Below are 24,421 nucleotides of genomic sequence, written 5' to 3' on the forward strand. Positions count from 1 at the left end.
CATCAATTCTCCAGATTCCAAGAGTTTCCTATAGACCCACACTTCAGAAACACCAGCCTGTAACTTTATTCTTTCTTCCTTTTTAATGAGCGTCCTCCATCAAAGACGGATCTGAAGAGCTGCATTCTGCATGATAAACGCCAACGTTTGGTCGTCTGTCTTTTCATCCTCACCACTCAAGAAGTTCAAACCATCAACCCCCAAGCAACTCGCAATGGGAACGCCTTTTATCAGCCTCCTCGAGCCTAGCAATCTCGAAGGGTTCCGGCTAGGCATTCCCCGAGAGTCGCTTCCATCCACAATCCCAAAGACATTCCTCGACGCCATGGAAGTTCGCGAAGAGGTCTTCGTTAAAGAGCAAAACGTCCCCAGAGACAACGAATTCGACGCCGATGACCCGCGATCGTGCCACTGGGTCATTTATGTCAGCGTCAATAAGACCGAAGTGCCAGAGATCAGAAACGAGGAAGGTGACATTGTGCGGCCACGCAAGAGTTCCACTCGAAGCACTCCTGTAGGAACAATTCGGATGGTTCCCTTTCCCCATGAGCCTCATCCAAAGCCGGGTGGAGATTACTGGAATGGAGTATTGAAAGGCGAGGAAGATAAAACCACCAGCAACAGTGCACCGTCAGCTCGCCAATTCGTTCATGATCGGCCCACGACATTTCATGATGGCAAGGAGCCGTACATTAAGCTGGGGAGACTGGCCGTTACAAAGGATTACCGTGGTTACAGCTTTGCAGGCCAGCTCGTGAGAAATGCGCTCGAATGGATCAAGAAGAATCCGTCCTTTTTCGACCCGAGCATCAGGGAACTGGGGCTTGAGCAAATGGGAGCGTCTACAGAAGCCGAGGCGCCGCAGTGGCGAGGTCTCGTTTGCGTTCATACGCAAGAACAGGTCGCCAGTGTATGGGCAAGATGGGGATTCGAGGAGGACAAGGGCATGGGCAGATGGTGGGAAGAAGGCATCCCTCATGTGGGAATGTTTCTGCGTTTAGAGATTGGTCCAAAAGACATTCAACTCTTGGCGTAGTTGTTGCCAATATACTAGTAACGGCAAGGGGGGTAAAGAAAGAAAGGCACCTTGAGATGGCTGTGTATTAGTAGAATAGAGATCACCTTTCACATACAGATAAAGAGCTCTCGCTCATAGTTAACGAAAAAAATTGATATTCCCTTTTATTTGATGCCGTATGTCGCATTTTTGTTTTGGTCTCTCTCTTATAATCACAGATAAGAAAAGATATGGTAAATTAGAGACACAAAAGGCATGATTTCATAACAGCCCCATTTTTGAGCCCAGATGTTTTTTTTGTATTCAGACTCTAGGAGCCATCTGAAATAAATCCATGTCCGCGTTCCCAGACCCGAACGCAAAATGCAATTCTGAAAAATGCCTGATCCACGCCAAAAGCCACACACTCCATCCAGCCAGGTACCCACCGCACAACCTTTATCGGTTGGACTTGGCGACACGCTCCAGCTCGTCCTTCTTCTTGATAGCGTATGAGTTGCTGCTGCCCTTGGCGGCGTTGATCAGCTCCTCGGCCAAGCACTCAGCAATGGACTTGACGTTTCGGAAAGCAGCCTCACGGGCACCGGTGGTGAGCAGGGCAATGGCCTGGTTGACTCTCCTCAGGGGGGAGACATCGACGGCCTGACGACGGACGGTACCGGCAGAGCCAATTCGGGTGGAGTCTTCACGGGGACCGCAGTTGACAATGGCGTCAACGGCAACCTGGATGGGGTTCTGGTCGGTCATGAGGTGAATCTGCGATGAGAATCCATGTTAGTAAGATGTGAGATCCAGAGTAGAAATTGACAATCTTGTGTCGTTCTTCCACTCGGTTGCTGGAGGCGCGTAAAGGTACGTACGATCTCGAAAGCGTGGGCGACAATGCGGACAGCCATCAGCTTCTTTCCGTTGTTGCGGCCGTGCATCATCAGAGAGTTGGTCAATCGCTCAATGATAGGGCAGTTGGCCTTGCGGAATCGCTTGACGGCATATCGGCCGGCAGAGTGGGTGACGTAGACGGGGTTTCGCAGGGAAATGTAGTCGCTATTTGATCAATTCCATCAGCACAAATACGTTCTCCTCGGGAGGTGGCTTTGGCGAAATATTCGGATTTTTTTCTGTCTTCCTATTTCGCCTCAATTTCGCAATGTATCGAAAACGTACGTCAGAGAGATGTCGCGGACCTCGACATCGTAGTCCCACTTGTTGAACAGCTTGACGTTGCCGACCTCCTTGACAACATCCTTGGGGAGGACGTCGGTCACGACAGAGTTTTCGATCTCGATTTCACCGCCGTCAGACATCTTGGCTAATTTGCAGTCGAGTGTTCCGGTGCTGGGGCGGGACTGATTGTCGAGATGTGATTTTTCAAGAGGTTAAAGGCGGGCTTGGGGCTGGCGTGGAATGGGAAATTTTGGTGGTGGGTGCGCCGGGCGAATCAGAGCGCGCGAAAAGTTAGGTACGTACCCTGCACCCACGTTCGGTTAGGGCTCGGCTGCCCTGGTGCATTCGGAAGTGGGCAAACCGTTGAAGCGGGAGGGCTACTCCAAGTCTTTGGCAAAAATTCCCATTTTCCTCTACCACTCCTCTGTCACCAAGCTAAGCACATCACAGACAAAATGGTATGCCATCACCACCACCATCGCCGCCGTCGCCGACCATGATTGAGACGGGATCGCTATGCAGATATGCTGATGTTGTGAAATTCATAGGCGCCCGCTGCTGGAGCAAAGAAGCAAAAGAAGAAGTGGTCTAAGGGCAAGGTCAAGGACAAGGCCCAGCACGCCGTCATCCTCGACAAGACCATCTCCGAGAAGCTGTACAAGGATGTCCAGTCTTACCGCCTCGTCACCGTCGCTGTCTTGGTCGACCGAATGAAGATCAACGGCTCCCTCGCCCGCCAGTGCATCAAGGACCTCGAGGAGAAGGGCATGATCAAGCCGGTCATCACCCACAGCAAGATGAAGATCTACAGTACGATTCACCCAAGCCGCGCACAATGAAGGATGATCAAGAGTTTACTAACAATTGCGCAGCCCGTGCCATCGGCGAGTAAATTTACCACCATATTTTAAAGTTAAAGCATTGAGATTTGGGCGCCTGGTTGGTCTTTTCAAAGAAGGAAAAAGGACCATGTGAGAAGAGGATGATATGAGGTACATAAAAACCTTAGTTGGGACGCTTTTTTCATGCTCGGTGTAGCATTTCATGGGATCGGAAACGCTTTAGCATATGGCTACGGAATGAAAGAACTTCAAAAAATGACCAAACTGACGCAACTTGCCCAACAACCGTGTGACGCACATAACTTGGTTACGAAATTCATGTGACGAGTCTATACTAGAATACTATCAGTTCACTACTGTTTACTACTGCTACCAGCTTATCAACCCATATTATGATACATATGCACGAATGCGTCTCGTCCGTCATTAGAGTGCACTCAGTATCGTATATCAAATGCACCGCATGCCATGCTATATATGTCATGAGATATGCCCCCAGTATGTGACATTTCCACCTTGGCAGTCTTCACTTTATTTGCTTTATATACTACGACTTGCCGTGTGAGAGATGGCATTTGAAAATACACTCAGCCTAGAGCAATTGATATCATCCTCAGCACTTTGTCTGTTGTTCTGATAGTTTACAGCACCTGTTACTTCACAAGCTCATTATTTCCAGAAGTTTGGTGTTCTCGTAGTAGCGCTAGACCCTGATGCTGTCAACCAACTCTCATTGGGTACATGTATTAGCCAATTGACCTACCAGTCTGTAAGTCACGCCCCTAGCCCTTCTCCACCCTCTTTTCTCCGTCTTTTAGAGGCTGAAGCACGTGAAACTTGAGGTTGTTCGCAATGCTACTACTAGACTTTAAGAGACTTCGTATACGGCCAAAGTGCCAATAACGAGGAACGCACTCGTACTGTGGTGCATCTTCTTTATGCCACCTAGTTTTATATGTCGATAATTTAAATTTGTTCAAGCATAGACTGCAATAACAATTCTTTCTGTCAGCGAAGTTGTCCGCTTGATGCGGCACCACTATTCAAGATCCACATCCTGAGGCAGTTATGCGAGGCCACGTCTGCTCAGGAACGAATGTGGACTTGAGGCACGAGTCTCATTACGGAATGAGGAAGACATGCATTCTTTTCTTTCTTTATTCAACGCGCATGGTGTCTTTATTTTAGCAAAGGTGGGTGTGCAAGAAGTGATTAATTTCGAAAGAGGTTTCTTCGCCCCGGTGCCCCTGATAAGGAGTCTCTTGCAGCAGATACGCACCGGCAATGCTGGAATCAAGGCCGACGGTGCCCATGTCTGCTGCTATCAAGGCTGGAGTCTTCGGCCTCCCTTGAATCAGTGGAGCCGGAGTATGCGGGATGGCTTCCCACGGCCGGTCAGATCGGCGTCGACGGTGTGGCAATACACGAGGGAAGAACGTTTTCGGGATGGCAGCTGTCTTTGCCTCAGACCTCAGACCTCAGACGAACACCAGCCCGGCATGTCCGCTAAGCCCTGTTCTTCGAATCCTGTAAGATAAGTTTTTTCCCTTATGACCACTTATGACCACCTTCGAGATTTAGGGCGCGTTGGCTTGTGACCTAAGCATTGGTGCCATATGATGGCTGCAAGGCCCAAGACTGTGCGGCTAAAAAAGACGAGCTATATTTGTACGTCTCGCATTCTTACTCTCGTTTGCCAACTGGACCTGCAGGTCGGCATGTAGAAGGTTCTCCTGACGCACTGTGAAGCGGTGACGAGCATTGTCCAAAGCGTGCAAAGATTCAGCGTATACCTAGAGCACGGGGCAAGCCGATTGACACTGCCATCGGTTTATGGGTGCCTCGGCGACGCCAGGAATAGACAGGTTGGACATTTGCACTGGCGGGTGGCTTCGGCGGCACCAAAGATCGGGGCGAATCGGGTACGTGTAAACAGGGCAGAGTCGCGCTGTGGCACAGCACAGTGCAGCCCAAAAGGGAGTTGACAAAAAAAAAATTTGATTCTAGCAAAAAATTGGCGCAGATCTCCTGGGCGCCTGAACGTGCCAACTCCGGAGGCGTTAGGCCGCTGGCACGGCCCCTACGCGATCGTTTTGCCTGAGGCTGCAAGAAGCTGCCAGCCGCTGTAGCGCTGCGCTTCGTTGCCGTGGAAGGCAAAAGCAGCGCGGCCCAGCCTGCAGCGCTAGTGTGGCCGGAAAGATTCGCTCTGAGAGAAAAAAAAAGTGTCCCCTTGGAGACCCGCCGCAATTTTTTTTCCCCCGAAAAGCCATTCGCCCGTCGGTGCAGAATTTATTTCGCTCGACTCCCCCCATCGTTCTCCTCTTCTTCCTTTCATCTCCATCTCCCCTCAATCCTTTCTTTTTTTTCGGGAAAGCGTGTATACTTCAGTCACAATGTCTGGCGAGAAGCAAAAGGTCCTGGGCATGCCGGTAAGTCGACTCTGCTCAATCAATCATCCCCTCCAGATAAAGCGCGCTCTGTGAGATTCCGAGACGACTCCGAGAGATATTTTGCCAGCATCGTCAATTGTACCATCTGGATGACATTGAAAATGCTGCGTATCGATGGCTCTCTGGTCTCATTCTCAATCTCGAGCGGTTTTCCAGAGCGTGCTTAGGATGAAATTTCTTTATTTCGCTCAGTTTTACGCATATGTACCTTGACCGCTAACTCTCTGCCTCACAGCCCTTCGTTGCGGACTTCTTGAGTAAGTCATTCTTCGATGCTTAAGCGGCTGAGCACAATAGATATTCGCGGTTTGCGTGATATTTCAAGAGACGGGACTGACATATCGTGAACAGTGGGTGGTGTTTCCGCTGCCGTCTCCAAGACCGCCGCTGCTCCCATCGAGCGTGTCAAGCTTCTTATCCAGAACCAGGTTTGTCTCTCCGTACATGATCAATTGACTTTTGGAAATCCTCTTCTCTAATTATTACAACAGGATGAGATGATCAAGGCTGGCCGTCTTGACCGCCGCTACACTGGCATTGGCGAGTGCTTCAAGCGCACTGCTGCCGATGAGGGTGTCATGTCCCTGTGGCGTGGTAACACTGCCAACGTCATCCGATACTTCCCTACCCAGGCCCTGAACTTCGCTTTCCGTGACAAGTTCAAGAAGATGTTCGGCTTCAAGAAGGAGCGTGACGGTTACGGCATGTGGATGCTTGGTAACCTTGCCTCTGGTGGTGTAAGTTTTTTTTCTCTCTCCCTAATCCTGGCCCATAACCCCTCAGTTTCACATGCTCAGTTGCTGACGCCCTCTCCCAGGCTGCTGGTGCCACTTCTATGCTTTTCGTCTACTCTCTCGACTACGCCCGTACCCGTCTGGCCAACGACGCCAAGTCCGCCAAGTCTGGCGGTGAGCGTCAGTTCAACGGTCTCGTTGATGTCTACCGCAAGACCCTCGCCTCTGACGGTATTGCCGGTCTCTACCGTGGTTTCATGCCCTCCGTCGCTGGTATCATCGTCTACCGTGGTCTCTACTTCGGCATGTACGACTCCATCAAGCCTGTTCTCCTCGTCGGTAACCTCGCCAACAACTTCCTTGCCTCTTTCGCTCTCGGATGGTGCGTCACCACTGGTGCCGGTATCGCTGCCTACCCTCTTGACACTATCCGACGACGAATGATGATGACTTCCGGTGAGGCCGTCAAGTACAAGAACTCCTTCGATGCCGCCCGCCAGATCATTGCCAAGAACGGTGTCAAGTCCCTGTTCAACGGTGCCGGTGCCAACATTCTCCGTGGTGTTGCCGGTGCTGGTGTCCTGTCCATCTACGATCAGCTCCAGGTCCTCCTCTTCGGCAAGGCCTTCAGCGGTGGCTCTGGTTAAATTGCTTTTTCTACGTTATGTATAGACATTCTTCGTGCGTTTTGCCTCGGAGATGGGTTTAATTGGCCAGGTGGGTGTAATGCGGCGTCCACTGGTTGATAAAAAAGGAGACCGGAATGGAAGGTGTTGAGGGAAGTTGGGCCAGATATCCCGACCTGTGTAACAGTTGCTATTTGCGGGTTAGACTGGCATCGGCACGGCGTATCAGTCGTTTTTTGACTCTGCCGTGCTTTCCAGGTCACTGTAATTATACACCAATGCAAGTTCCCTTGATTTAGAGATTTCAAACAACAATGCTTTGATACCATCGCAATGTGAGACTTGTGCAATATCTGTGACGTATTTTTCTTCTTCTTGTGGCTGTGATATTTTGGACTTCACGGTCTGCGCGTGCGTTGCTGACTAAGATCGCCTGAGGCACCTACATTCTTTGTACTTGCACTTGGATGCAAGCATGCTGAACTCTTACCTCTTAAGCGGCCTCTCTGCGTGTGCCTGTATTTCTCCAGCAGCCACCGCAGCCCGGCTGACTCCTTTTCGAAGTGGCCTTTGCGAACTGTAGAGAAGCAACATCCTGAGTGTGCCAATGCCGCCCAAACAAACCTCAACTGGAGCTGGTCGCGGCAGGCCAGCCAAAGCCAGCAAAGCTCAGCCAACTACTCGCGATGCCTCAGAGTCTAGCAACCCATTCGAGTCTACCGATGATGAGGCAAAGAGAGCGAACCAAACAGTCAACGTGGAGGAAGAGCCAGAGCCAGAAAAGTCAATCCCGAAAGCCCTCCTGACACGGATTCTCCACGAGTTCTTCGCCAAGGAGGCCACAAGAATGTCGAGAGACGCCAATGCAGCGGTGGGCAAGTACGTGGATGTTTTCGTTCGAGAGGCGATTGCGCGAACGGCTGTGGAAAAGCGAGGCGGGTTTCTAGAGGTAAGATTGTTCTGAATGGTTTTTACCATGATCATCACTCTAGTAAGAATTGGCAATGCTAACTGCTTGCTTTGAAGGTCGAAGATCTGGAAAAGGTCGCACCCCAGCTGCTTTTAGATCTCTGAGAGTTATAAAACGATCTAATTTGCCACGAGCCAACTGTCATTACCCGCATTGTGGGAAACATACATGCTGCATACATATTTATCTCGTTACCATCACTACGCCGTTCCTATGAGCGAGTTAGTGTGTGTGTGTATGTGTATGTGTTCTGGACCCTGGTCCTCTTCTCCCCTTCTCCGGGGTATCATCTCGGCTATGAGAAGATCCATGATCCTACACGTGGTGAGCATTGTCTTTTTATTTCGGCAGACAGAACCCCCCGCAACCGTTTCACACTGCAACCGGATATTGAGGCCAAATTACTGCCGGTTGGATGCCTCTAGCTTCCTTTCCTCTGAAGGGGGCCCTGCGAGGGAAGACGGCCTGCATGAAACGCAATGTTTCCGGTGTTAGTTTGATGCATAATCGTCTGTCTAAAAAGATGCATACGTCAAATACGTAATCTCCGACTCGTATCTTTATGGTGTGGACATGTTCTGGATGGACTTTTAATGGAAAACGTTGTCCTCTAAGCTATAATTGGAGGTTAAACGTGATATATCATGTCTTATATGAGAGAGAAAAGGAAGACCATGGAGCTCTAATTTTCAAGTGATTTTATATACAATGTCACTTCACGAGACCTCGAACTTACGGCTGCTTATTGGTAGTCGAACAATCGAACACCTAGCTCGACCAAGAACCGCTGCAATTCAGCCGACGCACAGAAATTTTCATCCTTGTCTCTTATCATAATGGATCTCGAGAAATGTTTTAATTTCAAGCGCGGTGAGTTGTTGTCATCTGCCCTGGCTGTTTTGGCAGAGCGCGGATAGTGGCTTGTCCGAGTGGATGGCGGTCGGTTAACTAGACGTTTCACCAGGGTGCGGATAGCTTGGATTTCTGCGGATTTTATACAGCAGGGGTTTTGTGGCGTCTACAACACTACCACTGGCCAATTGACAATAGCACTTTGACGCCAACGCCAATGGGTTAAAAAAAGAAAAAGAAAAATCCAGTTACGGATCCAATTTCGATAAAAGATGGAAGATTGTTTCAAAGCTGTTAGAAACATCAGGCCTATCAACATGGAATTTGGCAGCGAGGCCATGCGGCTCCTTTGGCTGAACTGAAACCGCCCACGTCTCGCTTGTGTCGGAGACGCTCGACATGAAGCAGCTTCACCTCCAGACCCCGGCCCTGGCCCCTCCAGATTAGGTGTGGCGCGGCCTGCCTGCAACGAACGCAATTCCGGGTGCAGCTTTGCCCGGCGCATGACAGCTAGGCAGCCTGAGAGATTGATCTCATTAGGCCCTCCAGGGCTATTGACCCCATGGCGAGGAGAGCTGCTATCCGAAGCTGGCGAGCTACCTGGCTGGCGGCAGGGTCCATCTGCGGGCCAAGTTGAGGTTAGCAAGATGCTTACAGCTGGGATGGATCGAAGTGGACGGCATGCCTTGGTACTTGTAGGGACTGTTTCTGGGGCACGGCGTTTCGCGTTCCCGATTGAGCTGCGCCCATGCGTCTGGACCCAAGCCCGTCGAGGCCAGCGTCTATGGCCAAACGACTCTCATACACGCTATGGGCGGCGCCCAACTGAAGCCATGCCCCGTGGTTTGAGGAGTTGTGATGGGCGCCTCCTAGCCCACGACCACGTTCCCCGTCGACAAGGTGCCCGGACGCTAATGCGGACGGCGAGAGAGACGAGCCTGGAGATTAAAAGCCTTCATGTTTCCGTTTCTTTTGTTTCTTCCTCTTCTTCAACCATCGTTCTTCTGTTTGTCCGTGGGGTTCCTTTTGTCTCCTTACTTTCTCTTCTCTTCTTTTCTATCCAGTTTACATTTACACAATTCAGAGGCTAGTCCTTTGCTGGTTCTATCGCTATTCAATTTTCCCTTCTTTAACCTATTCAAAAAACACTAATCTTGTTTTTTTCCTTTCCTTTCCCTTTTCTCTCTCTTGGTTTTATTTGGGAAGTCTGGTACTTTCTCTCTTTAAGGCCGGCCTATTTTTCAGAACAAAAAAAAACCCAAAATTATAAAAACCTTTATTCAAGATGCAATTCAAGTCTCTCCTCGTTGCGGCTTTGGCTGCTGTCACTCAGGGTAAGCCGACTTAGAGAGCAAGCAGCAATGATACTTCAGATCATCAAGCTAACATGTCCCTCCTTCTAGCCGTTGACGTCCAGGTCGTCTCCGTTGGTCAGAACCCTATGGCCGGTATGGTCGGCCAGCCTGCCACCAAGTACTTCCCGGACAATATCAAGGCTGCTCCCGGTTCCATGGTCCAGTTCCAGTTCTGGGCTGGCAACCACACCGTCACACAGTCCGACTTTGACCACCCTTGCACGCCGATTTCCCAGGTTAACAACTCTGTTGCCGGCATCTGGTCCAGCTTCATGCCCGTTGCTGCTGGCGCCGCCAAGAAGGAGATCCCCGTCTTCACCATCCAGATCAACGACACCAAGCCTATCTGGATCTTCTGCAGCCAGGGCAAGCACTGCTCAGCCGGCATGTCCATGGTGATCAACGAGAAGTAAGTATCCTTTGATATAATCGCAGTCAAACCAAAATACTAACAATGAGGTTGTAGCACTTCTGCCAACTCCACTCGTTCTCTTGCCAACTACAGGACTGCTGCTTCCACTGCTCAGGGCGGCTCTTCTGGCTCTGCTCCCGGCTCTGCTCCCAGCTATGGTTCTGGTTCTGGTTCTGGCTCTGGCTCAAGCCCAAGCCCAAGCTCCGGTTCCAGCCCTAGCCCCAGCTCTCCTGCTGGATCTGACGCAGGCTCTGGCTCTGGCTCTACTCCCACTGACGGCGCTCCTGCTGGAGCTGCCCCTACCGACGCTCTCACACCTCCTCCCTCAGTCACCAGCGGCGCCTCTTCACCCGCTGGTACAGGCGTTCTTCCTGGCGGTGCTACCGACACTGGTATCCCCAAGAACGCCGCCTCATCTGTCAGCGTTTCTACCAGCTTACTGCTGGTTCTGGGCGCTGCTTTTGCCCTGCTATAAATGGGGAATGGAGTGACGACATGACGTGGGGAATGTTCTATTAAAAAAAGCGACGACGATCTGTAATACCATTTTTGGGGGGCTTTAATTCGTATATGCATCTTCCTTGCAAGCAAGGGGTTTTTTTATATTTTAACTTTTTTTTTTTCTGGAATGGGATGGAGGTAATCTGTTCCCTTAGGTTTTTATGAAAGGGGAAGGACAACAAGAGTCCTGGGTTAAAACGCATGCTAGGGACCATGTGTGTAAATGTATCTGGATACCTTTTTAAAAATTTGGAGTTGTTTCTACAACTTTTCTTCTTTGGCCTGTTTTGTGACTCGTGATCAATTGCTTCAATCGATGCGTTGAAGCTGCAGCGATAGCTAAACATTGCAAGTTTTGTATGACACACTTTATAAGACATAATAACGTAGAGAATTTCAGAACGTAAACATTCAATTGATTAAATTGGTTTCCAATAAAAATGCTTTCTGTGCCGCTGTCTCGCTTGCCTTCCTCATTATCGAGTCTAATATTCGCTGTTGCGGTCCTTTCTCTTTGATCTGCCCTGCTGAGCTGCCTCACACAATTTCTTCTTAGGCTCCTTCTCCAGCCAATTCTTATCCTTCTTCACATACCCCACCTTGTGATACTTTTTGCTGTTTGCAAAGAACTTGACCCAGTTGCCCAGCGCATCGTCGACTTTCTTCAGCGCATCCGCCATCTCTTTCTGCTTTATCGCCTCCATCTCGGCCGTGGTCCATTGGGCATCCACCTCGGGGTCGTCCAGCGGCAGGAACATATCCTCCACGCCTCGCATGTCCGGAGTACGATCCTCGGCGAAGCAACCCGTGACGAAGCCGCGGGCGGCGTCACAGCCCGCAAAGTAGCTATATGGGCCTCCGGGGCCGTACATTTTGCGGCCGTTGGAGACGTCGTAGATTGTACCGTTGAGGGCCACGTAGACGGGTTTGGAGGCGTCTTTGCCGTCGTAGCTGGCAAGTTGCTCGGGGGTCAGGTAAAGAGGACCTTGCTATATAAAGGTGGTTGGGTTAGCGGTGGCTTATACGTCTCTTTCAAAGTAAGACATTATATGGGTAGGTAGGTACCATTTGAGTTTTCCACCAGTCCACCCGCAGGTAGTTGGGCTTGTTCTTCATGCCCCAGAAGAAGCTCTCGCCATTGCTGATCCAGTAGCTGAGTGCACAGGATGCCACGAATAGGAAGCTGATTACGCGCAAGACGTCCACCCATGGAGACTCGGCATCTGTCTCGCGGATCTTTTTTGTGCTCTTCTTGGCCTTGGGTGCTTGGACAGGCTCTTCAGCATCCTGCGGCTTCCGCTGACGCAGTTCAGAGTCCGCCATGATTGACGAAGTGTTTTGTTGCTGGCCTCGAGATTGTACTAGTAGTATAGCAGCAGATGATGCTTTGAGTACAACAATGTCAAATCGTGGCCGAATCTCACTGTTGGCGGGATCGGGACAAGCAAGCTCCCGCTGCTGACGCTTTTAAGTGACTTGATTGGTCTATTCTAGACACCCCTGGGGTTTTCCATAAACTCTTGCAGTTTTGCTCGCAGAAGCAAGAAAACAATGCAAGAGCCCATGGCTAAACAGCGGCTACAGCCACTCCCGGCGTCGGCATCGAGCAAAGAGTGGACAAATTTCCTAATCAGGATTGGGCACTGTTAGACGGGGCGTCGCTACGGCAACGGCGCCCACTTGGCACCATCTTTGTGGTTGGAAATTGGTAAACAGCGTCGGCACCTTATTATTACCAAGCCCACAACTGCATGACCCTGTCCTGCACGGAGTAAGGCCCCCCAGCATTTTTCGGCTCGACACATCACCACAGCCTGCAAGAGCACAAAACTTGCCTGTGACACAACCGGATCCCGTGGAGGGACCAGGACGCAGCGCTATATAATTCGACGCCGCCGCCACACACGCATCCACCGCCTGCCAATACGGCATCAACTGGCAAATGGAAGAGCTTTCGTCTCAACCCAACTCCCCCGCGTCCGCTGGTGGACCCCTCCAGATGGCATCGCCCGACCGCGTGAACCAGCGCCGCGACATCTTTGCCAGCGTCCGCCCGCCAGCCGGAGACGGAGGCCGCGACAGCACGGTGCACGACAAGATCAGCCAGTTTAACAGCCTCAGCATGAGCATGCAGTCACGGCAGCTGGAGCGCAAGAGCGCCGATGCGGCGCTGAAGCGAGCCATGTTGGGGCGCGAGGAGGCCGAGGCCGAGATGAAGCGCCTGAAGGAGGAGGCGCGAGTCTTGCGGCAGGAAATCGAGGATGGCAAGGAGCGGGAGAGGAGAGTTGGCGAGCGATTGGAAACCATCATGGTAAGCAAATGCCCAAGACCAGCATTATCGACATCATCGCTACACTACGTCACCGTGCAGCATACCTATTATGTGTATGCTTCTCTGTTATGATGGCTTGCTAATCGCGCCGTGTCAACCAGGAAAACTATGGACGCGCCAAGGAGACACATGCGCACACCGAGGCTCTTTGGGAAAAAGAAATCAGACGTGCGAGAAAAGAAAACTTCAAGGCCCAGTCGACCATTGTCAAACTCCAGGAGGATCTCAAAAACACCCGCGCCGCAACCAAATTAGTCGAAGAATCACTACAACATGAAAAGGACCGCTGCCAGGCTCAGGAACAAGAGACTAAGAAAGCTCAGGCTACCATTGCCCAGCTCCAGGAGGAGATGAAGGCCCACAGCGCCGAGACCAACTCCATCGAAGAATCGCTACGATATGAAAAGGACAGGTTCCAGGCTCAAGAGCAAGAAACTCTGAAGGCTCAGGCTACCATTGCCAAACTGGAAGAGGAAATCAAGGCCCACAGCGCCGAGAACAACTCGATCGAAGAATCGCTGCAGTATGAAAAAGATAGGAGCCAGACCCGAGACCAGGAGCTCTTCAAGGCCCGATCTGCCATTACTAAGCTTCACGAAGACCTCAAAACTGCCCGCGGTGCCACAAAGACTGCCCAAGAGTCACTACTTAAGGAGAAGGAGAAGACTCGCGCTCAAGAGCATGAAATTTTCGAAGCGAAATACCAAGCTAGCAGCTTACAAGATCAGCTCGAGCAAGCACTTGAGCGGATGAAGCTGGTGGAACAGGAGCGAGATGCCTACAAGACTGCCGCCAAGAACGAGGAAGTTGCGCGTCTCGCTGCAGAGGGACGCATTCCTCTCCCTGCCGAGGAAGCGGATGACGAGTTTGCGTCTCCCCCTAGAAAGAGAAGAATCGCATCGACAATCAGGTGCAAAGACCCCCGCGTCTCTCTCTCCACCATGGAAGTCGTCTCGTCGGCTTCTCTTGAGCTAGAACTCGAGGAGCTTAGTGAGCAGGTGCAGTGGGAAAGGCAGAGAGCTGACCGAGCTCAAGAAATGATTGAGTTCATGCAGGCCGAATGCCAGATGCACTGCTGCCCTGCCTCCAAGTCTAAACGCCGAACTAGCATGTTGGCCATGCAGCTCCCTCGTGCTTCTCCTCAAAAGTCGAGGCTCTCTTTGGAGGCCACCATCCAGGAAGAGAGAAGCGCACCTCCTGAACATGTTCCCTCACCCGCCCAGCAGCAGGACTTGAAGCCGGCAAAGGTCAGGAAGGGCGCCAGGCGGAGTACCGTCTTTTTGCCCCAGGAGGGCGTCTTCCGCACGGTATCCGAGCAAGAGGCCATTGAGCTAGAAGCTCAGCGCAAGGCGGAGATTGTGATTGAGGCTCACGAAGAGACTGAGCCGGAGTTGTCTCCCTCCAAAGGAAAACAAGAGGCACATCAACGTACGTTTGCGAGAACACCACCTGTCGAGCCTTCAGCCTATGATTTTGCCCCAAGCAGAGCATCCCTCATGTCGCTCATCGACACTCCGCGAATTAATGCTCAAGCTGACTCTCTGCCCAATTTGCATAGCATCCCGACGGTTTCTGACAACAACTCCGCACAAGAGGGGTTAAAGCGATACTTGGCAGCGGTAGCAGAAGACGAGATGGATGTGAAGCCAGAGGTGGTGCCAGAACCAGAACCATTCTCTTTGCCTCAGAAACGTCCATCTGCTGGCTCGTCTCGGTCTTCTTCAAAAGCCGTCTATACCGTGACGACTACAGTCCCGCTTCAAGACGAACGATCCTCTAGCTTAAATTTCAGCCAGAGATTGCGAACGGCATCCAGCAGCAGCAGCGCGAGCTTCGACACGACTGATCCGGCAATGGATCCCACCATGACTCGCGAAGAAGCTCTGGCCAAGATTCAGGAGAGGAGAGGACGTGCTAGGAGTGTGACCAGAGGCCCGGCTCCATCGCAGAGCCGTCCAACTTCTGCCATGAGTCGGCCAGCGTCTGCCATGAGCCGTCCAACGTCTGCCATGAGCCGAAGAGACCTGAGCAGAATGGGCAGAGCTGGGAGCAGATCTAGGTCCAGAAACTCATGAAGCTTTGCCTCTTCTTCTTCTTTTCATTTTACATTTTTTTCCTCTTTGGGTTTACATATTGGAAGGTACATAAAGGATGGTCCATAGGGCCGGGTATGGGTTGGCTTTGAATGGAGTTTTTACGATATCAGGGGGAAGAGTTGTTACCACCACTCACTCACCAGTTTCTGTTTTTTTGTCATTTCATTTCCTGCCCTTGATTGAGGCACTCTCTCCTTCTCTCTTGTCGTTCTTATTTCCTCTTTTTTTCTCTTTTTCCCTTGTACATCTCCCTCATTATTGCATCATATCGTTCACAACAACAGGAAAAAGGGATGGATGGATGGGACCAAATTTGAGCGCTGGCGAAGAAGGTGTTTTTTGGATGTCGTTTTTTGTTTTTGTATTGGCTTGTTCAGGTCTTGCATTTCTTTTGTACATGTCTCTGATAGGTTGTTCGTGACATGACAAACAAGAGGATGAAGGCTTCTAGTCCCTATTCTGCGTATTTTTGTAGATTTCATGACTGGCTTTCTCTTTGCGTGTATGGTGTTATGATGCTTTAAAGTCGATTACTAAATGCACAATTAGGCGCATATTATTATTATCTCATGACAATCTGTTTCATGTCGAGTAAATGCGAACGAGTCAAGCTCAACATATGTTTGTCAAAGAAGCCCCAAGAGATTCGATGTTACCGTTCAGGAAAAACTCCTTATCCTATCCATGGCTCATATTCATTAACGCACTATATATACAACGAAAAGATTATCCCTCTCCCTTAATTTTGATGTTCTAAAAATCGATAAGAAAAGGTAGAGTTTGTGTTTAATCACCTAGAAACTTTCTCATCTTGTTCCTCCCCCTCTCCGAGCTCACAGCATCAATCTTGACAGCCACAAACACGCACTCAAGCGCACTCTTGCCACTCCTGCTTTCCTGTATCCGCAGCCTAAACTGGCCCGTCTTGACAGCCCATTCCTGGCCCTCGCTGGGAAGAGCACCGCCGACGTCCTCGATGCTGTCATCCTCGGTCCGCCGGCGCTTCCTAGGATTCCGGGCGGGCTCAGTGTCGGACGGGATGGCAGGGGCGTCTTCGGGCGGAGAGTAGTTGCTCAGGTCTTCGCCGTACTCTTCGCCGTCGAGGGTGACTGAGGATTCGGCCTCGAAGATGACTCGGACGAGGTCCTCACTGAGAGGGGTGTGTCCCGGCGTGGGTGGTTGTGAGCCGGCGCCCCCGGAGGCCATGAGGACGCCCAATGGTTGTGTGGTCAGGGGCAGACTGAGCTTTGTCGCGACTACTTCGAGGAGTTTGGCTACCCTGGTTTTCGTGCGGCCGAAGAATTCTGCCTTGACGCCATTGGCGGAGAACTTGAGCATCGTTGTCGTCTCTCCAATCTCCAATATCAGCTCGGCTGGCTTGCTGTCTACGTATGGGCGAGCGTAATTGACATGCCGCCCCGAAGAGATGGTTTGGCCGTCGCTGATTTCCTCGGCCGGCGGAACACTGACGCCACTCTTTTGTACATTCTCCAACCGCAGGATAATCTCGTCGATGAGGCGCAAGGGGTTGAAGCTGATGGAATGGGGGATGAGCTGCTGCTCTATACCCTTGAAGTGGAAATATCGAGCGTCGCGGAGGAGTTCTTGGCGATGGTTTTCGTCGCGGATATTGACGGGATATCCGCGCAGCAGCCGAAGCAGCTCGGCAAAGGTGTCGGCGTTGCGATTAGGCACCGACGGCGGGAGAATAGACGGCGGGCGTATCAGGCCCTCGCGGTCGAGGCCGGGGAAGAGGTCGTTTGGCTGGGAGAAGAAGAGGGCGAAGCCGAGCGAGAAGTAGTTGGGCGAGTTGGCAGGGTCGTTGAGGACGTCACGGGGAATCTGGAATTCGCGATGGCCGATGGACATGAAGATGCTCTCCTCGTTGAGTTGAGAGATGAGCTTGGGGACTGCAGGTCAAGTCAGCAAAGCTTGCCGTATAAACAAAACGCGTTGGTAAACACTCCGCCGAAGAAAACAATAAAGCATACGGTTATAGAACTGAGCATCTGCAAACAAGCGCACAAAGTGCGTCCCGTCTCGCGGTATCACATAGTATCCTTGTAGATGCAGCGCAATATCTCGAAAGGTCTGCGGGTCGCGATCGATGTAGAGCGTCCGGATCGAGGTACTCGGGTCTTCGCCCTTTTGCTCGGCCGCCTGGATCTGGCAAAGAAAGTATTGCGAAAAGTATGATGGAGCTGTAGTTGTAAAAGAGAGTTAGCCAACAAACACAGCAACAGCCCAAGGCTCAAAGGCTCTTGTTCGAGGAGCGCAAACAACGAACCATCGGATGAGAGAGATGCGCCAGACAGCTTAAACAGCTCTCCGCCAATCTGGATCGGAAACACACGCTCCCGCGGCAGAATCTGCGGAATCTTGTGAACGTCGACGCCGTGCAAGGGCAGCGCGGGCGGCGCAGAGTTGGGCGCCTCGCTCGGGCTCGCTGAAAGCATCGCTGCGGTCTCTACTGGCGAAGCAGCGGAGATGGACGAGGCAGAGACCGACATGCTGGCCGCTCCACCAGCCTCGGGGGCTTTTATACGAGCAACCGCCTTTTTCTGCTTATTTCCTCCTCCTCCTCTCTCTCTCTCTCACTTCTCTCCTCGAACCTGGGCCCTTGTTTCGCGTTTGGCAAGCTTACAGGCGGCAATTGCGGGTGGCAATTGCGGTGCGGTTCAAGGGAAGGATGTGGGGAGCCCCCGAGCTTTCTTGGGTGTGTGCCTGGATCTCGGATCTGTGGAAAGTAGAAGAACGATTGGCGATGCGTGTAAGGATGTTTTGTTTGTCCACCGGTGCCAGGTTGGTAAGACCAAGTTCCTTCTTGTGGCTTGGAATTCATGGAAAATACGACGGCGCTATACTATCACCCAACCCCCCCGGACTTTCAGGTGCCGATTCGATAAGCCTCACCAGGTCCGTTTGGGTGGCAGCGCCCCATAGCTGTGCTGGGAATTGACCGATGAGGCTAAAAAGCCGACAAAGAGAGAGAAAAGAGAGTGAGCTGATTGGAGTGTATACGGGGAATGGCTTCTCGCAAGTCGTTTGTCGTTCCGGAGCCTGGGTACCGTCGCTAAGGTACCTACGGTAGGTAGCATGGAAAGGCTAAGGGTCTGGTGCTGAAGGGGAAGAAAAAAAGACTCCGTAGCGATTGATTGTTTGATTGCCAATACGCGCGCGCGATTTCTGACGTCAGGGACCGCAAGAATTCCCAGGGACCTCTTAGGCGGAAGCCGAGGCGCCACACGCAGCTAAGCTACATGTTAGACTTGGTTGATGCAACTTACACGGTGAGCATTATCAATCAACCAACAACTTCAGAGTATTGAGTAGTTATCGTGCCACTTATGAATTCTTGTTCCTTTTGTCTTCATCTTTCATTAACAAAACATGCCATTACAGCAGCATGACTGAGCACCTGGTCATGCAATCACTGGTATTCACTTGCTCATCAACTCCACCCCTCCTCGCACAACGCCCACCACAGCTCCCGTCTGCACCATCTCGCTGGCCCCTCCGGCAACGCGGTGCTCAATCTCCGCCAGCCCTTCCAGCCAGGTGATCATGACCTCTGCATTCACCTCCAGCTTCGTCAGCTGCTCCATCAGCGCCGTGATGATGTCGGCCAGCGCCAGGCCCTGCGTCGTCTTCAGCGCGTTGATGGTGTTGAGGCAGCTCGTCACGTCCGGCGTGCTCAGCAGCGTCTCGACAATGTCCTTGATGGCGTCGGGCTGCGGCGCCGCAATGCAGTTGTATATCGTCTCTGTCGTAATCGTCTCGCGCTTGATCTCGCTCTCCGGCGGCTTGGGCTCGTTCTTTAACCTCAATGGCGTGCCTATGACATGATTCCAGTCAGCTCTTCTATCCCCACCTCGTATCATGAATGACAGCAAGACTCACTTGATGCATGGCACGCTTGAAGCACATTGAGTGCCCGTCGCATGTCGCCCTTGCTCAGCTTCACCAGCGCATCCACCGCCTCGCCCTGAATCTTGACATTCTCCTCCTCCACCACCTTCTCCACCAACACCCTGATATCCCCCTCCTTTAACGGACTGAACCGGAATCTCGTACAGCGAGACAGCAGCGCCGGGCTGAGTTTGTGTGCGTAGTTGGCAATGATGCAGAACCGCGTGTTGGCCGTGTACTTCTCCATAATTCTTCGTAGAGCCATCTGTGCGGTATTGGTCATGGCATCCGCCTCGTCTAGGATGATGAGCTTGAAGCCAGCAATGGAATTTGACTTTGCCGCGCCGCCGCCCATGGAAAAGATCTGCTTGGTGCTAGCAAACGTCTTGATCTGCTCGCGTACCACGTCGATGCCTCTGTCGTCTGAGGCGTTCAGTTCCAGCACCATCTGCCGCATGTTGGAGGCGCCGTAGATCCGCCGCGCGAGGGCCAGGATGGTCGATGTTTTGCCCGTACCGGGCGGGCCGTAGAGAAGCAGGTGAGGAAGGCGGTTCTGTTCGACAAACTTGTTGATGGTGGCTAGGATGTCTTGGTGGCCGGACACATCGTCGAGCGTTACTGGTCGGTACTTTTCAACCCTGCAAGGTAGAAGCGTCAGTGATGGTTCTGGCCAATATCTCTCTCAATGAGCATTCTGTACGCACCATGGTAAGCTGTCCTCGGCTTCAACTGGTAGATTGGCAGCACTCCTCTTGCCCTTGGTCGCCTCAGCCGAAAAAGTGATGTCGGCAGATGGCGCAGGGCCATCGACGTCCATCTCGTCCTCGTAGTCGGACATTTTGGAGGAGGGGAAAGCTCGATATGGCAATTGAATAAGAAATTCAAGTCTCTTTCAAGTGATTGCACCGAATATCCAACTTCGAAATGAAAGTCCGGTTATGTGACAGCGTGCATTTGCCGACTTGATTTTTCCCACCATGCGCAAGGCAGACGAGCTACAGCGCCGACACGCGCCTAGACGTGTTCTGCCCATTAAAACCCCTGTAACTGTGCCACAGCGATTCAGAGCAGCCAAGCCCCCACTGAAGCAATTAGCCACATTTGATATCTAAGATGGAACGCAAATAGTCTATCAGATAAATGACTGCATGTACCATATTATGGATGATATACTTGTAATAATTACTTTTCACTCCATCATGCCCACCAGCTCTTTTCAATATATACAAGAAGGCTAATAGTAACAAAGAAAGGAAATAGAAACTAGAAACTGTAATAATAATACGGGCCAAGACAGGAGCCACCAAAACCAGCACTGTTAAGACACATGCTTTTCCGTTATATCGCGAGCCAGCTTGTCTTTTAAAGTAACGCGAACCCGTCGCCGTGCCAGAAACGAAAAGAAATAGAGGTATATGCCCCATGAACAAAGAAGAAGAGTAGCATTCCCTTCCAGATGTGTAGTGGTGAAAAATTGAAATTAAAAAAAGAAAAAAAAAAAAATTTAAGAAACGCCCCTTACATCCTTATATTCATTCATCAAAAGAGAAGAGTATATGAAGAAAGAGAAAAAAATCGCAACCCGCCGTGGACGATGGACCATTCAATTCGCGACCAGCAGCTTATCCCACGGAACCGCCGTATGGACAACGCCGAGACCAAGGAAATAGAAGAACACGGGAATTGCAGCGACTGTAAACCATGAGATTCCTGTGTGGTTTCATCATCATGTTAATAGACATTCAATGTTCAACCTAGCAAGTATCATAAGCTTACCTGAATAAACCACCAGTTTTGTGACAACCTCGACGTCGTATCTCACTCGCGGCCTCACCAGTTGCGAAAACATCTCCTTTTCTTCGCGCGCATTTTCCATGGTAAGATAGGCGTCTAGACTCCCATTCTCTGCCCCTACTTGCACGGCAGGGATGTCGTTTGGGCCTCTCGACGGCTCATTCTCTTTGTAAGCCGGCTTTTGAACCCCAGAAGTATGGGCACCTTTGCCTGACTTATCTTCGTCCTCCTCGTCAAGGTCCAAAAGGTTTGATTTGCCCTTTAGGCTAGAGTTGCTTCCAATGCTGTCTCTTCGTTGCCGCTCTCGGTAAGCCAAGGTTTCGTACGCATCTGCTGCGCTCTGTGGTCCGACGGAGACGGCTCGTCCTCGAGTTGTAGGGTGTCGAATACTCTCCACCATGCGAGGGAAGTCAGAGGCTGTAGGGAAGAGGGTATCCAGCCGTGATCCAGGAGGCACAGATTTGTACTCGCTAGCCGGTGTGAAAAACCTTCGAGGCAGGTCATATCCGGTCGACTCAATAAGCCGGAATACATGGGGCAGCACTTTGAGCAGTGTGGGCTTCATGATTTCGCGCCAAAGAAAGATGACGACGATCCCAACCACCATCCTCGCCGCGACAACCAACCATGTGTACGGCAGAGCGCCCATGCTAGCCTCGGCGTAAGCTAGAAACGATCTTCCAGCGGTCCAAGTTCCAGCCTCCAGCCCAATGACTACACCGGCAAAGGCCACGCTATCGTCAAAGCAGGGGCAATCGTCTGCTGGTTCGGGATGGATCCGTATAAGAATGACAATGACGAGGCCGATCAAGGCGGGAGCCACCCAGGAGCTGGACTGCATAGCGGCATCCAACGGCGGCCCAAAATAGTATTCCAGCAAGGTGATACCAGCCCCCATTACCGATCCTATGATGACATCCAAGAATCCATGCATGCCACAGTAGAGGCGCCCAAAGATGATTGATACACCATAAAAGTACGACAGCATCTCGAGAGCCAGCTTCGTCGTTTCAGAAAAGGGGTTATCGGGGCTTCGCAAGTGCAGAATGGCATACACGGCGACCGAAACCGCATTGGCGCTGTGGGTGGATGGGAAGCCATATTCGAGCGCAGCAGATCCAGACATGGTGATACGGTGGAGAGGCGGCGACAGCGGTCGAGGCAGCGAGTAGAAATCCTTGACGAAGCCTGTCCAGAAGACACCCAGCGCCAAGATGTGGACCAGCCTGCGCATGCGATATTAGCATCTCGATTTTCCTAGCTCGAATATCGGACAAAACAGCAGCGTAAAACGAAGAGTAGCAACTCTGCCTCGATAGTACACTGATCAAAGGACACATGGCTTCTATATCTGCAAAACGTACCCCTTAGCAAAGGCCGCATAGCCACCCCAGAACAGCATCGGCAGGAAGATCATGAAAAACGTATGAGTGCCGAGGTTGGCGGTGATGGCGAAGTAGCTGTCGAGCGCCGGCGTGCGCAGCTTGCTCTGGAGCGCAGCAAGGTACGGCGTCTCCCACCGAACAAGAGGAAGTGCCTGTTGTCGCAGGTTGTATCTCCATTTTGGCAGCGCTCTCTTATCTACACGTTGTCATGTGTCAGCTCGGGGGTTCGTCTTCAAGCTTCTAGATGCCAGCTTTCCACCTCATGTCTCTCCTCGTCCTTTATTTTTCTCCTCTCAGCTTCCAAATCACATTGTAACCGCCACTGTGAGAAAAAAAATCTCTTTCTTTCATGCGTACTTCCATTCCGCTTTATCCATCTCTAGAGGCCACAACATATCGGTGGAGAGGGGGGCTGCCGCGTTGGAGAAACCTACAGTGATCAAGGCTCCTCAGCCCCGCGTCGGGGACATCGCCATTCTTCTGGTGATGATGCGGCGGGGCATCGCGTCGCGTGCCGTTCATGGTGGAAATCCCAGGCACTCGGCGGTGCTGTCGGGAAACAAGAGCTCAGTGTATCGTCGAGAGACGAGCTCAGGATCCGACATGGAGTGATAGTGGAGGGAAATGAAAGAGAGGGAAAAAGCAAGGACCTGTGTCCCGGTCTGTTAGTGAGGTGGGAGTCGCAGTTTTAGCTCTAGTGAAGTGCGAATGCGACGAGAGAGCCCTGGCAGAAAAAAAAATTAAACTGGCACTGGCACTGCACTGGCACTGGGGAATGGGGAATGGGGATTATAAAGAATCAATTGAGAAGAAGAAAAAACTGGCAGCCGAGTTCAAGCCACCAAGCCCTATAACTGCTGGTGCCGTCACCTATAACGAATGAAAACTGATGCCATGCACTGAAATATGGGCATCATACTTTTTCCTCCATACTCGCGTGCAAACGCAAAGCCGGTCAATGCCCGTTTTTAGAATTTCACCTCATCTACTCTGGCGGCCCTCATTCGAGATTGCCCAGCAACACCTGTTGGCGCTCCCACTCGTAAAAGCACAGCAGCACGAGAGAGGCAACCCGCTGTCCGACTGCCTATTGCAGATCCCTCCAGGCGCTACTCCGCCCCGAGGTAAGCCAAAGACGACGCCAAAACAGCCCCTGGGCCGGCTATTAGTCCGTGAGTCTCCGATTATACGAGTTGAGCAGAGTACCGGTTATGTCTGACGCGACTGCCGCGGTAGGCGCATGCTGAGGATGATAAGTACTGCCTACTACTACTAGTACTACTACTGGTAAATACCTACTAGGTACAGTAGATAAATACCTAGGTAGGTAAGTAGTAGGCCTAGTGGGTCAACTTCCCGCTGACATCAACCCAATTTATATCTATACCTACCAGCAGTGCGCTTCTACATAATACAGTTACTACTACTTAGATGTCACGATGTGGTTGCTCAAATCCAACACAGCTGGTAAAGGCAGCGAGTCCCGGTGCGAGAGTCGGGCGGCGAGTGCCCATTTTCACAACTTGTGTCAGAACTCATAACGCAAATAGCATAAGACACTCGAATCACAGAACCAGCCTCCAAGGCTTGTCTCATGGGAGTCGATTTCCGCGAGGGCAGGCGTAAATGGCTTGCCCGCCCGCACACTTCCCAAACTCCCACTCCTCACACACCAACTCTTGCCCATTAGTATCGCGCGGTGCCCGGCGCCATGTCGAGCAGGAAAAGCAGAAGTTGACGCCTCTCCCACATCGAACGAGCCCAGTGTCTCCCTTTTTTTCGGAGCCGCGCGCCGACGGCAAAGCCCGAGATGGCGGATTCGACAGAGATCCAGCGAGAGCGGGCTCTAGAAATCTGGCACGAGTAAGTTTGGTGCCTTGCACAACCTCATCTTTCGTCATCTCTTGCTGACACCCTCTCAGCTACATGTAAATACCTTGAGGAAGTTGACGTAGATTACCTCTGGATCGATCTGTGCCGG

General features: G+C 51.6%; 10 protein-coding genes across 10 annotated transcripts; 6 read left to right on the forward strand and 4 right to left on the reverse strand.

Moving 5' to 3' along the window:
- Positions 1-214: 214 nt before the first annotated feature.
- Positions 215-1,036, forward strand: TGAM01_v201502 (hypothetical protein; the record flags this gene model as incomplete). Its single annotated transcript, XM_018806409.2, has 1 exon — positions 215-1,036. The coding sequence occupies one exon, from the start codon at positions 215-217 to the stop codon at positions 1,034-1,036; it is 822 nt and encodes a 273-aa protein (XP_018660440.2).
- A 420-nt stretch (positions 1,037-1,456) lies between these two features.
- On the reverse strand, positions 1,457-2,322 carry TGAM01_v201501 (ribosomal protein S7; the record flags this gene model as incomplete). Its single annotated transcript, XM_018806408.1, has 3 exons — positions 1,457-1,774; positions 1,879-2,062; positions 2,183-2,322. 3 exons carry the CDS (start codon positions 2,320-2,322, stop codon positions 1,457-1,459), a joined length of 642 nt encoding a protein of 213 aa, XP_018660439.1.
- Positions 2,323-2,637: 315 nt separating this feature from the next.
- On the forward strand, positions 2,638-3,074 carry TGAM01_v201503 (40S ribosomal protein S25; the record flags this gene model as incomplete). The annotated part of the gene is made up of 3 exons (XM_018806407.1): positions 2,638-2,640; positions 2,731-2,992; positions 3,055-3,074. 3 exons carry the CDS (start codon positions 2,638-2,640, stop codon positions 3,072-3,074), a joined length of 285 nt encoding a protein of 94 aa, XP_018660438.1.
- Positions 3,075-5,417: 2,343 nt separating this feature from the next.
- On the forward strand, positions 5,418-6,855 carry TGAM01_v201504 (ADP,ATP carrier protein; the record flags this gene model as incomplete). Its single annotated transcript, XM_018806406.1, has 5 exons — positions 5,418-5,453; positions 5,710-5,731; positions 5,826-5,902; positions 5,966-6,211; positions 6,292-6,855. 5 exons carry the CDS (start codon positions 5,418-5,420, stop codon positions 6,853-6,855), a joined length of 945 nt encoding a protein of 314 aa, XP_018660437.1.
- Positions 6,856-7,441: 586 nt separating this feature from the next.
- TGAM01_v201505 (hypothetical protein) lies at positions 7,442-7,908 on the forward strand (the record flags this gene model as incomplete). Its single annotated transcript, XM_018806405.1, has 2 exons — positions 7,442-7,783; positions 7,861-7,908. 2 exons carry the CDS (start codon positions 7,442-7,444, stop codon positions 7,906-7,908), a joined length of 390 nt encoding a protein of 129 aa, XP_018660436.1.
- A 2,033-nt stretch (positions 7,909-9,941) lies between these two features.
- Positions 9,942-10,898, forward strand: TGAM01_v201506 (hypothetical protein; the record flags this gene model as incomplete). The annotated part of the gene is made up of 3 exons (XM_024548780.1): positions 9,942-9,990; positions 10,039-10,420; positions 10,478-10,898. 3 exons carry the CDS (start codon positions 9,942-9,944, stop codon positions 10,896-10,898), a joined length of 852 nt encoding a protein of 283 aa, XP_024406391.1.
- A 511-nt stretch (positions 10,899-11,409) lies between these two features.
- Positions 11,410-12,247, reverse strand: TGAM01_v201507 (heme/steroid binding domain-containing protein; the record flags this gene model as incomplete). The annotated part of the gene is made up of 2 exons (XM_018806403.1): positions 11,410-11,913; positions 11,990-12,247. The coding sequence occupies 2 exons, from the start codon at positions 12,245-12,247 to the stop codon at positions 11,410-11,412; spliced, it is 762 nt and encodes a 253-aa protein (XP_018660434.1).
- A 619-nt stretch (positions 12,248-12,866) lies between these two features.
- On the forward strand, positions 12,867-15,331 carry TGAM01_v201508 (hypothetical protein; the record flags this gene model as incomplete). Its single annotated transcript, XM_018806402.1, has 2 exons — positions 12,867-13,235; positions 13,358-15,331. 2 exons carry the CDS (start codon positions 12,867-12,869, stop codon positions 15,329-15,331), a joined length of 2,343 nt encoding a protein of 780 aa, XP_018660433.1.
- An 807-nt stretch (positions 15,332-16,138) lies between these two features.
- TGAM01_v201509 (BTB/POZ domain-containing protein) lies at positions 16,139-17,862 on the reverse strand (the record flags this gene model as incomplete). The annotated part of the gene is made up of 3 exons (XM_018806401.1): positions 16,139-17,262; positions 17,344-17,553; positions 17,640-17,862. The coding sequence occupies 3 exons, from the start codon at positions 17,860-17,862 to the stop codon at positions 16,139-16,141; spliced, it is 1,557 nt and encodes a 518-aa protein (XP_018660432.1).
- Positions 17,863-20,864: 3,002 nt separating this feature from the next.
- On the reverse strand, positions 20,865-22,962 carry TGAM01_v201510 (hypothetical protein; the record flags this gene model as incomplete). Its single annotated transcript, XM_018806399.1, has 4 exons — positions 20,865-20,971; positions 21,038-22,281; positions 22,420-22,636; positions 22,875-22,962. The coding sequence occupies 4 exons, from the start codon at positions 22,960-22,962 to the stop codon at positions 20,865-20,867; spliced, it is 1,656 nt and encodes a 551-aa protein (XP_018660430.1).
- Between the last annotated feature and the right edge of the window lie 1,459 nt (positions 22,963-24,421).

Source organism: Trichoderma gamsii, assembly GCF_001481775.2.
Source record: "Trichoderma gamsii strain T6085 chromosome Unknown Scaffold_4.2, whole genome shotgun sequence".
Classification (NCBI taxonomy): domain Eukaryota; kingdom Fungi; phylum Ascomycota; class Sordariomycetes; order Hypocreales; family Hypocreaceae; genus Trichoderma; species Trichoderma gamsii.